At 39.3% G+C, this 13,622-nt stretch overlaps 1 protein-coding gene across 7 annotated transcripts in view; it reads left to right on the top strand.

Moving 5' to 3' along the window:
• utrn (utrophin) overlaps nt 1-13,622 on the top strand; it is a 188,528-nt gene that overhangs the window by 150,320 nt on the left and 24,586 nt on the right. For all 7 annotated transcript variants that reach the window (XM_039782730.1, XM_039782734.1, XM_039782732.1 and 4 more), the window contains 3 exons: nt 214-371; nt 4,192-4,358; nt 8,497-8,608. In XM_039782730.1, the coding sequence (XP_039638664.1) occupies nt 214-371; nt 4,192-4,358; nt 8,497-8,608 (437 nt within the window). The remainder of the gene's footprint in view (nt 1-213; nt 372-4,191; nt 4,359-8,496; nt 8,609-13,622) is intronic.

Below are 13,622 nucleotides of genomic sequence, written 5' to 3'. Positions count from 1 at the left end.
AATGTAAAAATGCATAATTTCCCTGATTTCTTCTTTGTCCTCCATACCACCTCCCACCTACATAACTAACACTAACACCTTCCCTCCCACTACGTGCTATACCGTCACACTTTCTCCCTTTACATCTATTTATACCTATATTTTTCATTTTAAATATCACCCACATGCTTGACTCTTTCTCTTACTCCCTCTTTCACTCCCCCCCCCGCTCAGACCTCTTCAGCCAGGTAGCATCAGCAGGTGACACATGTGACCAGAGGCAGCTTGGTCTGCTGCTACATGAAGCCATCCAGGTCCCGAGGCAGCTAGGGGAGGTGGCCGCCTTCGGAGGCTCCAACATCGAACCCAGTGTCCGCAGCTGCTTCCAGCACGTATGTTCACACACAGACACACACAATGTAGATGTGCACTGAACGCATACATGTCAGTCAGTTAGATAGATTATAGGCATGGGGAACAAATCTTAAAATGCTGATTGTATAAAGAAATGGATGCATGCATAACAACGCACAAATACATTTTTCCTTTCATTATAAAGTAATAATTTTTTATCTATTATCATTATAAAACTGTCCATGGCACATATGATGACAATTATATATACGTATACAGTATATTACTCTCATCGCATGGACAAAGTGAATCAATTTGCAATATAAAACTAAAATAGATTATTCAAATTGCAAAAAAAAAATGGCAACTACATCGATAATTAATAAATAATTTGAATACTTTTTTGAGCAAAATGCCAAAATAAATACTACTATCAGCCTCACAAATGTGAATATTTTCTGGTTTTCTTCACCCTCTATAGGCGTAAACTGAGTACAGTACATTGGGATTTTGGGACTGTTGGTTGCACAACGCACAATGTTATGACATTTTATAGACCAAACTTCTCAATCAAGAAAATAATTAGCAGGTTAATTGCTAATGAAAATAGTAGCTGCAACCCTAACGCAGCCCAAGGCTAGTTAAGGTTAGGGCTTGCAAAGTTGGCTCGAGCCAGAACTAAACAAACTAAACTAAAACAACTCTTCTCAAAATGGCCTACAGATTTCCATAATATCTAAAAGAAAAAAATAGCATGTCAACATATTCAGGGGACATTCAGGTGTTGTTAGTCCTGCAGTCAGGTACACCCTCTCCAGGCACAGAGTTCACCGCTTTGTATCTGCTACAAACAGCTGAAAGATATTTGTAAAAAAAAAAAAAAAAAAAAAAAAGGCTGATATTTCACTTTTATCCAAAGAAGATTTCATGCATGGACTACTTCTTGTCACACTCTCTGAGCCAGTTTGTGACATGAATCAACACCTATCTGATACAATGTTCAAAAAGCTGAACATTTTGAGATTCAAAAAGAGGGCATTTATTGTTGGGCTGTTGTAACAATGCTGGAACTCTGCCAACATTTCTGCATTGGCTTCTAAATTACCCCATGGCTTTGTCTAGCTTTATGTAAATGTAAAGGTTTTAGAGTCACAGTAACCAAAGGTACTATAGGTCAAAGTGGTCAGTATGTTTCGAGTTACATTATTGATAATAGTTTTTGGCAGGTAATCAGTACTGTAAAAGATTACGTTTCGGTGCATCTTCCCAAAGCAGAAGTCATTAAGCACCTCAGTCTCCTCCGTGTCTCCCAGCTATCTAACACCTGCCTCTCTCAATCCTGTAAAAGTGCTTCAATATTTAGGCTCTGCTGACCAACCATGAAGCCTCAAATGGCCTCCAGTCTTCTGCTGGCTGTCCTCTAGTGTTTTACCGCGGCCAGCTAACCAATTTCCCCATCTTTATCTCTGGACGTTACTGGCATTTAATGATGTCTTCATCCCCCAGGATCACTGTTTCATTTTTCACACTTTCTCCCCTGGCTCATGCTTCGGCAGTCATAAATGGGATCCAAACATTAAAATTAGGAAGCTATAAATTTCACTGATCTCCTGTGCTGCGCCTCTCAAAATAGCAGAGTGATGCAGTTTTAGGCCTTATCTCGCTCTCCTTTTTTCTTCTCAAAGTAATGATAAAAGCCAAACACCTTGCCTACAATTCACTTTCTTGATGACATATTAATACACACATGCAAACGGAGAGGTCAGCATGCACAAGTACATGCACTTATTGCTCACCGACTTGATCATGAATTGCTGTGCCAGCTGTAGTCCAGTTGCTCGTTAATCATTCAATCATCAAATCAACTTGGCAGGTAGAAAACCCATACACACACACACACACACACACACACACACACACACACACACACACACACACACTCTCTCTCTCATATACACCCACAAACACAAGCAAAGTGCTGTGCCACTTGTGTGTCAGTCTGCCCTGCCAGTGACACTGCAGTCACCCAGTCCATTTAGTTTAATGGGCCTGTGATGAATGAGTTGCACCGCCATAAATATGGCCTCTTTAACTGTTCCTTTGTCACTCTCCTTCATTTATCCATCCATCCCCCTATCTAGCCATACTTTCAGCCATCTCTCCTCTGCAGTAATTAATCTGTAAGTGCTATAATTCTGCCGTTAGATGGCACGTAGGAGGGACGGGAGGCGAAGATGCGTACGGGAAAGGAGAGACGGAGAGGTACTCTGATTGTTCAGGGGAAGGTCAAATGTAAGGGTGAAGGATGTAAAGATGATTTGAGATGTCATCAGGGTGGAAGTGTCATTGGCAGTGTTCTCATTTATCAACTAGTAACTTACAGTATGCCCTTCAACCCATCTAAAAGAATCATACTTAACATTTTATGGTTTTCAAGTTTTCAAAATAAACATACAGTAATTTACTGAACATTAAAAATAATCAGTGATTGATCAACTCAAATGCATATACCCAGGTGATCTTCAGGGCTGGGTATCATTTATAATATACACATGTTTTTCTACAATTGAACTAAAACTTCTCAAAAGTTTGATGTTGTCTAAACACTAGCAGCTGTACAAGAACTGTGAAATACAGTCAACAGTTGGCAAAGTTCAGATGAGAAACGAAGAGCACAAATCTGAGTAAATATTTGGTACTTGACCTTTTTTGATATTTGGTGCTATGGACACATTTACCCTTATCACACACCAAAGCTTACTGGTGAAATTTTTTTTTTTTTAAACAAATGCAAATATTAATTATAAAAGCCAATTCCTGATTCCAATTTTAAGGTTTGAATGCGCCTCTATATAGTTTGTTTTGGAGCATGAATTTATTTTCAGGGGGATATGCTAATCAAATTGAGACACTTACAGTCTTGCACACTATAAGCCTTGGGAAGGGATCAGGGAACACCCACACATACACACGCACACTTACTCTATTTCTTTTGATTATTCTCTCCTATTTCAAATGTATTGAGCCCTTTGCTGCATTCGCTGCCCTTTTTCTGTGAAGGGATGATGGAAAGGTCGTCTTGGATTTGTTTAGCGGTAACAACTGCTACGTCAAAGCTTCTCCCCCTGTGTTGGCTTTTCCAATGGGCTCATTATAATCTGCAGTCGAACAAATATTCACCTGAAAGATAATTTGTAAATGTTTTGTTTGTGTCCTGTAAAGTTTCTTCTTGTAGACAAGTTGGTTTTTGAAATGTTGGAAAGTGGACACTTGATTTTTAGCTAGTTGTTCTTGGAGAAGCCAAGTTTCACATCCAGAGTATGTAAAACAATAGACAAATACAAGTTACATAAACAATTACACCTCCAAAAGTTTAGAGCAGCAGATAAGAGTAGGAGTTTGGGGGTGGTTTTCATAGCTACTTGCACGGAGCAATATGGCTGTTAGCTAACAGCAAAGCTATGGGCGTGTAGGAGAAGGGCATTGAGGGTGTTGGCATCAATCAATGTTTATTGTTAGGTTTTTCAACCAATAAACATGAATAAGGAGCTCGTAAAAGTTATTTAGTCTTGGTCCACAGTTCAAGGCCGTAACGCGCCTGAGGGAATCGCCACTTTAATATGTATGGTCATCTTAAATTTGTCTGCATCTTTAGTAGGCTTTCAGTAACAAGCAAAGAGTTACAGCCTGCTATTCATTTATGGGAATTATGTTGTATATGTTTCTCTATCATGCTACAAAGTGCCTTTACAGTTTGTCAGCTTTGTTGAACTTTTATAGAAACTGTAAACTTCACATGGTTGCTGAACCTTTGATTTGAATCCTCCTAACTCTTGGCCCTGTCTCTTTTGTTCGCAGGTGACCAATAAGGTGGAGCTGGAGCCCAGGCAGTTTGTTGATTGGATGCGTCTGGAGCCCCAGTCTATGGTTTGGCTTCCGGTCCTGCACAGAGTGGCTGCTGCAGAGACGGCGAAACATCAGGCCAAGTGTAACATCTGCAAGGAGTGTCCTATTGTTGGCTTCAGGTGAACACAGAGACACACACACACACACACACACACACACACACACACACACACACACACACACACACACACACACAAAATAACGAGACAAGTCTGCAACATGTAACAGGCCTCACACACAAACAGCAAATGTGGCAGTGTTCTGTGTTGTTCTCTCCTGGTTGAGCATAAAGGGCAGATCTGCTCTGGAGGGCAGGCATTTACCTAAATGTCAACAGCTGATACACTACTGACTAAATACCATCCGGTGGTTTGCAAGGAAGCATGCACACACATTCTCACAAAGACAGCAACACACTCATACACACACTGCCACATTCACAAAGTTCACAAAGAGATGATTGGCTGGCAAACAATCCATAACAGACCACCCTGTGATACTGTGGAGGACTGACAATCTCTCACACACACACACACACACACACACACACACACACACACACACACACACACACACACACACACACACACCAAAGCATCCAAAAGCAGATGTTGCAGCTAAGCTCACCAGATCCATGGCTCAGGTTACAACATGGTTACAAGAGTGCTTCCTGCAACTAAATGTCTCTAAAGCAGTTAGCATGTTCTTTTGCAAAACCAATAGATCCACAAGTGATCATCACATAATGGTTGAGGGTTGTGAGTGAATTTAAATATCTTGGGGTGCTAATTGACTCGAACCTCTCCTTTTAAGTCACGTGAAAAAAATCTGTAAAACAATCAAGTTAAATATTGCTAATTTTCGTTCCATCAGAAATCACATGTCTACAGAGGCTGCCAAAATGTTTTTACATTCTATGATTTTGACCCATCTGAATTATTGTTTGACAAGCTGGTCCCAGGCCAACCACAGCACACTGAAACCACTTGAATCACTATACAAAAAGCCATAAAAACTTTAAATTAAAATATATATATGTCAGCACTAACACTATTTATACAGGGTTTCCGCGGGTCATTAAAAAGCATGAAAAGTAATTAAATAGATTTTGTGAAAATTCAGGCATGAACTGGCATGAAAAAGCATGAACTTCGATGTTCAAAGGCATTAAAAATTATGTAAACTTGATGGAATAAAAACATTGTTTTTCACGATTTATTTTGTTATATATAAACATCTAAATCTAATTTTGATCGGAAGTATAGCGTAATGGTTGACCTTTTAATTGGCTGGCTGTTTTTTACTGCTGGTGCACGAAGTTGCGACACCGGATGCTAGTAATGCAACGTGCGGTGAGTGTGAGTCTACTGTCTATGGTGTGAGTGAGTGTACGCTGTGGTGAAAGAACGGAGGAAATATCAAATGACGGAAAAATGGGAAAATGCAAGTTTTGGGACTGGTTGACATGATTTTGGCGAATTTGCCTACTGCCGTAAGCAGTATAGGTTCATTACTTTTAATTATCGGTGCATGTTGTTTTGAGATCCGCAGGGCAGAGATGCGAGCTGCTCAGTGAACAGTGTTTTAAATATTTGTATTTCTGTTCTATTTTGTGAAGCACCTTTTGTTGCGTTTAATGACTGTAAACCGTCTTTTGAGCCATCTGACAGTTAAATTTGGATTTTCAAATATAAAAAATTGGCATTGTCAAATGCTTACAATTTGTGTGTGAAAGTATCTGCAGTTGGACATGGGCATGAAATTAGTTTAAAGTGGCATGAAAAAGGGCATGAAAAAGCATGAAATGAGATTTGCTTATACCTGCAGAAACCCAGTTATAATACATTCATTCTGTTAGTTTGTAAAGTCAACATATATGAATTTTACTTATTGTTTCCTCCTAGTTTAATACTGATTTTATTGTTCTTAATGGCTGTCCTTGTTTTATTTCTTGTTTTGCTTTGTTGTACATCTTTCTGCTTCTGTGTTGTGTCTTGTCTTGTGCTAAGTTCTGTGTTTGCTTTGTTTTTTTGTTTTCTGTTTCTGTAATGTTTTGTGCTAAGTTTTGCTTGTGTTGTCTTTTTGTTTCTTTGTATTTTAAAAAGCCTTTTTTAACATCGAGGGCAGGGGACTACAAATGAAAAATAGCCTTTTGGCTAATTCTGGCTTTTTTAACCCATGGGAAATCATGTGTTTTATTAATTTGCACTGTCCCCGATCATAAAATAAACTTGCTTCTTTAAAATGAACTGAACACACACACCCATATACAGTAACAACAGGTAAGAAAAATGTGTGTTATGCTATAGTCAAGTTATCATAAAATTTAGTTTTTCGCTGACCAGTTGTGCAGGGAAATGCTTTTTCTGTGGCTGGAGATATGTGTAACACTATCCCAAGTGAAGTAGGTTTGCTGGAATGTCCTCTTCAGATCCATTGCTTTGCCAGCAGAAAGAGAAATACAGTCAGACATTTGATGAAGCACACATCTCCCGAGTTCTGTCATTGATCGATGAGAGGGAGCGATGGAAGGAGGGAAAGGCAGAGAGCAAGAGAGAAAGAGAAAGAAAGGAAAATGCATAGCCGGTTGTTTCATTTCCCCCCCCCTTGCAAGTCGCTGTCCTTTTTAAACTAGCATGGTACATGGGATCATCCAAGAACCTCAAACTAAATTTAAAGGATAATGTGTCAGCAGCTATGTTTACATTTGATAAATGTCAACTCAAACGTTGCAGTTGGTGGGATAGCTAACAAGCCACCTAGCCACATTCAATACGCACCATTTCCTGTGCATTCAAGCAAACTTGTTCTGAGCATGTGTTGCATTTGCATACTTTTAATGTTGGCCAGCAATATTTAAAACATAATGGCTTCTGCTGCAAAATGCCAGTGAGATAAAAAAGTGTGATAATTTGTAGGACTAATAGTGTAACATTGGATGTTGACCTTGATTTATTTAAAGCGGTTTTATTGCTCTACTTTTGTTTTAATATCTTCTTGGTCATGGTATTTTATGATTCAGTGTTTTCCAACCAGGGTACGTGTAACCCTGTGAGTACTTCTGCAGTTGCCACGGAGTAGGTGGAACAATTGTGGAGTAGCTGAACTAATTTGAAAAAAATGATTTATAATTATAAAATTATGATTTGATTAAACATTTTTGTGTTTAGGTGGAAAATAACCATCAAAATAGAACCATCAAAACTGCTGTGATGCTGATCTTAAGTATATTTATTGTCACAATAACCACTAAGCTATGTGCTACAATGGGCTGGCTCCAAAGTACATACCTCCCTCCAGTCAGTTCTAACATTATTAAGTCACCATTACTATTGTTGTCCTTTCTATTGGTATTGATGCTTTCATTTTTATCCTTTATTCCTATTTAAATCACTGCTTGCATTTATTATATATTGATAATTTCTTTGTAAAGCATATGTAATGGAATCTTGAAAAGGTGCTTAATAAAAACCATGTTTTAGAAAAGGATGTCAGCTAAGAAGACCAGACAATACAGGTTCCATCATTAACCAAAAATGGATGAACTCATTAATTAAGGGCCATCTCAGTACCTCCGGCTATGAAGGTGAATTAACGCCCCATCCTTGTAGTAATATGCTGCGTGTCAGTATGTAATGGCGCATTTGACTTGGTAGTGTCGTGTGCACTGTTGCATCCTTTTGATATATGGCAGTCTCTCGTAGCTCATCAGTCAGCTAACCTTGAGAGAACTGGAGAGGAGAGAAAGATAAAAGACTAAAGCTATTATGTCTGAACGGCTCCTGTCTCAATTGAGCTGTTAAATGGCCTTCTGGCTACAGCTGCTGCTGAGGACAACATCCTGACAGTTGTTGTGTTTTGGTGAAAATCCAACTGTCTGTCACACGTCAGCATATTGAGAAGGTTGTGTGTGTGTGGATCGGTGTGGGTGGGTGTGGGTGGGTGGGTGCGCGATTGTAAGAGTGACAGGGGAAATCGACAGCTCTCCAGGAGTCCTCAGTATTAGCCTGGAGATGAGTCGTGTTGTAGGGCTACAAATGTTTACACACACACACACACACACACACACACACACACACACACACACACACACACACACACACACACACACCTTGAGAACATGATGAAAGTGACATCTACACACTACTTCTCAACTCAACTTAGCTCACTTTTCACCTTCCTTACTTCTCTCTCTCTCTCTCTCTCTCTCTCTCTCTCTCTCTCTCTCTCTCTCTCTCTCTCTCTCTCTCTCTCTAGGTATCGCAGTCTGAAGCATTTTAACTACGACGTGTGTCAGAGCTGCTTCTTTTCTGGGCGCACAGCCAAGGGCCACAAGCTCAACTACCCCATGGTGGAGTACTGTACACCGGTGAGGGAGCACAACACACACACACACACACACACACACACACACACACACACACACACACACACACACACACACACACACACACACACCCACATACACAGGCACACACGTTGTTCAGCAGCTCATCTCAAATCTCTTTTCCAAGTGCTCACAAACTTTACTCATCCATTTAATGAAGGCAACACATTTGTACTGATTTTCAATTTGAATCATTACCTTATGCTGAACACATGCTGTTCCAAATATTTTTTAATTCAATGTATTGTTATTTGTATTTAAAGCATGTGGACAGCTAAACTTTTCATTTGTATGTGATTGGTTAACATCTCGTTCCAAAACCATGAGCATCAATATGCTGCTATAACATTCATTTCATTTGAATGGGATCACTGTCTTGATTCAGTAGGGGTGCCAACGCGGAGGGCTCTGGCAAAAAAACACAGATCTTCGTGCAGAAGACTTTGCTCAACATTTGTCGCAAAGCAACGTCAACATTTTCAAAAAAAATTGTCGCCAGCCAATCAAATACGTGCAAGCGCACATTCGCTTTTTATTTTAAATTAGTTATAAAATCCATTCATAGAGATGTGCAGCATTTTGGGAGTCTGATAAGTCTTCCAAGTCAACTCAAAAATCTGTCACTCAAGCTGAATCTTCTTGATAGTATTTAATCGTCTCATCAGTACCTGAACCAGCACGCCCCCGACAAGGTAGCCCCTTGCATTTTTTGAATGCCTATTATAATAATATTGATAATATTAATGACTATTTTTGGTCTGAAAGCCCACTGAGGCCTGTCTCGCAGTCTGCGTTCCATTTTATCCTAAAGGTTGAGGTCAAGGCTCTGAGATCAAATGGGGGTACAGTCAAGATATTCCAACCAAACTCAGGAAACCATTTGGCCTTATAGTGTTGTTTTTAAGGCGTTTCATAAACAGTATTGCAAGCATAGAACAGATTTTTATCCCCTCGCTGTGATTAATGCAAGTTGACATTACTCCTGCCACTTGCCTCTACATCCTACTTCCCATGCAGTTGATTTTTCCACCTTGTTCCACAATCAACCCTCCCGACAGACCTCTGGCTTCATCTGAATTTTCATGAACAAATGGTAAAATGCTTGTGGCTCTCTGAGGTCTTTTTATAATTTCTGCTGGAAAGCAATATTTCACTTTACTACTACGCAGAGAGAAGAATATTAGAAAAGGGAGAGCTAGGCGAAATTGAACATTGCCCTGTTTCTCAATTAGGATCGCACACTTGTGGGCCAACTCGTTTCAATATTGCTTAACGTCAAACTTTGAGTGACTTGAGTGGAGATGTTTCTCATTTCTGTCTTTTAATTTGCTTTTTCAATTTTGCAAATGGGATAGATATTGACTGAGAGAGCAGCTGTAGGGAGTAGTGATCATTCTTCCTCCAGTTAGGATGCCCAGCAACTGCCTGCATTGACTTTGAAAAAAACATTTTATATTCAGCTGTGCTGCAGCAACCAACACTATTAAAATGTTGGTTAAAGATTATTACGCAGCTATAGGGCACATTAATCACTCAGGAGTTTAATGATCAGCAGCTTTACTGGAAAGGAAGGAATAAACAGTAACTTCAGAGAGATTCTACATTTCTCTTTGACTTTTTCCACATTTTTTGTCACATCTTACAACCAAAGTGGGTTTTATTAGGATTTTTGACAATGATCTGCACACATCCCCTTAAAATGACTGGTACGAACTAGGGCTGTCCCAAACAATTATTTTTTTAAACGATTAATCTAGCGATTATTTTTTCGATTAGTCGACTAATCTAACGATACATTTTTCGATTAATCTAACGATTAATTTTTCAATTAGCGATTATTTTCCCATTGCTCCATTATTAACAAAACAAATTTCAATAAGGTTCAAATCTCTATTTATTAAAATTGTTTAACACTGCACCGTTCAAGTAAAATACATTTTTAGTGCAACCTGAAGCCAGATGTAGGCTATCAATCCAACCACAAAATAAAGTCACTTTCAGGAGGAATACAAAAATTAAAACTTAAAGTAAACAGAGCAAGTGCAAAAAGAGTAGCATGTATTTGCTTTTTTTAACAGTAATAGGTAAAATAATGAATAATCTCTTGTTTAACATCCAAGCTCTTCTCCCTTTAATTTAACTTTAATTATTTGTATCTAAAGGCTGGTTAAGCACTGTAGGGAGGAGAAGTTGGACAGTTTGTTTTGTCTCGTTCCAGCGATTGGCACATCTGGTTGATGGCGTTGGATATGCGTTAGCATGTTAGATGTATTTCCACTCACATACCCAACAACTGCTGAACAACGCCGACACACAGTCCTCGTCTTATCCACCACTCTCTCGCCTGTAGCCTACTGGAACTGACCCAAAGACCCACGTTTTCGAGGCGGGGACGGTATTAGACAAGAGGACATGACACGTGAGGCTCCAGGCTGCAGCCATACACTCTCAAAGTTTTGCCAAACTTGCGATCTTAAAGAGGCCGGTGGGGAACTCTTGTGGGTCGCAACCAATCGCCATACTCCTTTAGTGCTGCTATCTCTGACTCACTCTCTGCTACCGTCGACCTGGCAAAAAACTGCATGTTGGCGGAGGAGCTTGGCAAGCTTCAGAGCTAAGGCGGGGCTACAGTTTAGGTGTCCCTAGAATCTGCGTATCCCGCAGTAGTTCCGCATTACATTAGTTCCACATTACATTAATTAATTTGCACGCAAGTTTTATTTATTTATTTTATTTAGTGACGCGTTGATGCAAATTATTTGTGTCGACGCATTTACGTAGTCGACTACGTCGATGAATCGTCCCAGCCCTAGTACGAACCCTAAAACACAGTTAAGGTTAATCCAAATTATATTCAGTCTTCTTGAGATATCTGTACAACTTGACCCACTCTCTGGCCAGTTCAAGTGATTTTTAAATGTGATTTGAAAATGTACAATTTTTTTGATAACTCTGCAAACCCTTGGTGTTCTCTCAATGAGCTTCATGAGGTAGTCACCTGAAATGGTTTTCACTTCACAGGTGTGCTTTGTCAGGGTTAATTAGTGGAATTTTTTCCCTTATTAATAAAAAAAGCAAAGGGTGGCTACTTTGAACAATCTAAAATATAAGACATGTTTTCACTTATTTCACACTTTTTTGTAAGTACATAATTCCATATGTGTTCATTCATAGTTTTGATGACATCAGTGAGAATCTACAATGTAAATAGTTATGAAAATAAAAAGGAAACGCATTGAATGAGAAGGTATGTCCAAACTTTTGGCCTGTACTGTATATCATTATGTATCTATTAGGGACAATATAGGGATACTCTTAGAGCTGGTCTCCCAACAGTCTAAGCAGCTAAGCACAGCAGACTTTGGTTAGATGAGATCATGAACATAAGAGCCATGCTGAGCTATGGGGCAGATCTTCCTAGAAGGACAATCATCAGTGTGGCAGAAATCTGGTGTGTTTGGCAGAAAAGAGTCTCATGACAGCTGCCTGGAAGCTGCAAAAAGTCCAGTGACAGACTGAGAGCAAAAGACAAAGGATTTTAAGCACTGATTAAATGAATATGTGAACTTCCTAGCCATAATGTTAAGCTCTGCGTCTGCCAGAAAGCGGTCAGAACTTATCACCATCACTACTTTGAAGAATGGCTGTGACAGCAGCATACTGCCCGCAGGCTTTTCAGCACCAACAAGGATAAAGGGAGCAATGAATGGAGCCAAATACAAGCAAAGTATTGGGGACAGCTTGCTTCACAGTGTCAAACACCTTAGAGGGGTGCAACAGCTTATTTTCTGCTCAAACAATGACCTAAAGTACACAGTACAGTGAGATCAATACTGAAATGTCTGTAGAACAAAAGTAAGAAAAAACTTGACTTAAATCCGTGCTGAGAAGCTGTGATATCATGTGACACTTGCTGTTCATAAACACCTGTCGGAGGGAGATCAAATGAAAACTCATCTGAAGCAACTTATTGTGTCATTTTGAATTCTTCAACTCAACTTTATTCGACATCTTTGAAGTGCAAGTTTTTCTCTTTCTTTCCTCTAAACATATCACCATGATACATCATTATATTTACCCTTCTCCCCATACTCAAACCAAATTGTGTTTCAGTTTCATACCTTTAAAAATATTGAGTCCATATTGAATAACGATTCTACAAAAAAACAGATTTTGCAGAAAGTTAAAGACTGATAGCGGCTTTTGTGTGACTCAGTGTGGCCATTTGATAAGATTTGTTCTCTCATCTTTGTCATACTGTGTACTTTATGGCCACAATATTGCTTTTTTATTAGGTTTTCAATTTTATGGGAGTGACATTTTTATAGATCCAATGGGATTTTTCAGTGATATTGAAGAAGCCAAATTTGATGGTGTGCTGTATTGATTTCTGTAATTTGAATGTGTTTACCTTTCCTAAGTGGAGATGTTGTTTGGGTCTGACTGTGGCTGGTGTCTCTAGTGTCATTTTGTTGTCAGAATCCGTCAGGGAGCGTCCTGGTGGCCTTGTGGTTATGATGCACACCATGTATCTTCAACGTCTCCCATTTCATTTCTCTCTCTCCCCCATTGTTTCCTGTCAATATCCACATTGTCACTATGTAATAAAGGCAAAAAAACTAAATCTTAAAAAGAAAAAGAAACCTGCCTGGTGAACCACACAGAAAGGAGCTTACATAAAAACACACATAAACTTGCACAAATTATCCTTCAGCCTAGTATAATTGTTTTGTAATTGCTGTTGGTTTGCTCAAGCTACCATCTTAAATTGCATGGATTAGTCAATAAGTGAATTTAGTAGTCTGTTCATTTACGCATATCTGTCCACTATGGGAGTTGTATATTTGTGTGTGTGTGTGTGTGTGTGTGTGTGTGTCTCTCAGTGGTTGTCTGAATCCTCTGCAAAGGGATTTTCTCTCCCTCTGGTCAGACTGTTGTGGTAATTTGTTGAGTGCTTGCAAGGCAGAAACCACTTCTGCAGGATGAACACCTTTGC

The sequence above is a fragment of the Perca fluviatilis genome, chromosome 18 (genome assembly GCF_010015445.1).
Source record: "Perca fluviatilis chromosome 18, GENO_Pfluv_1.0, whole genome shotgun sequence".
Taxonomy (NCBI): Eukaryota; Metazoa; Chordata; class Actinopteri; order Perciformes; family Percidae; genus Perca; species Perca fluviatilis.
This window is presented reverse-complemented; position numbering and strand designations above follow the sequence as displayed.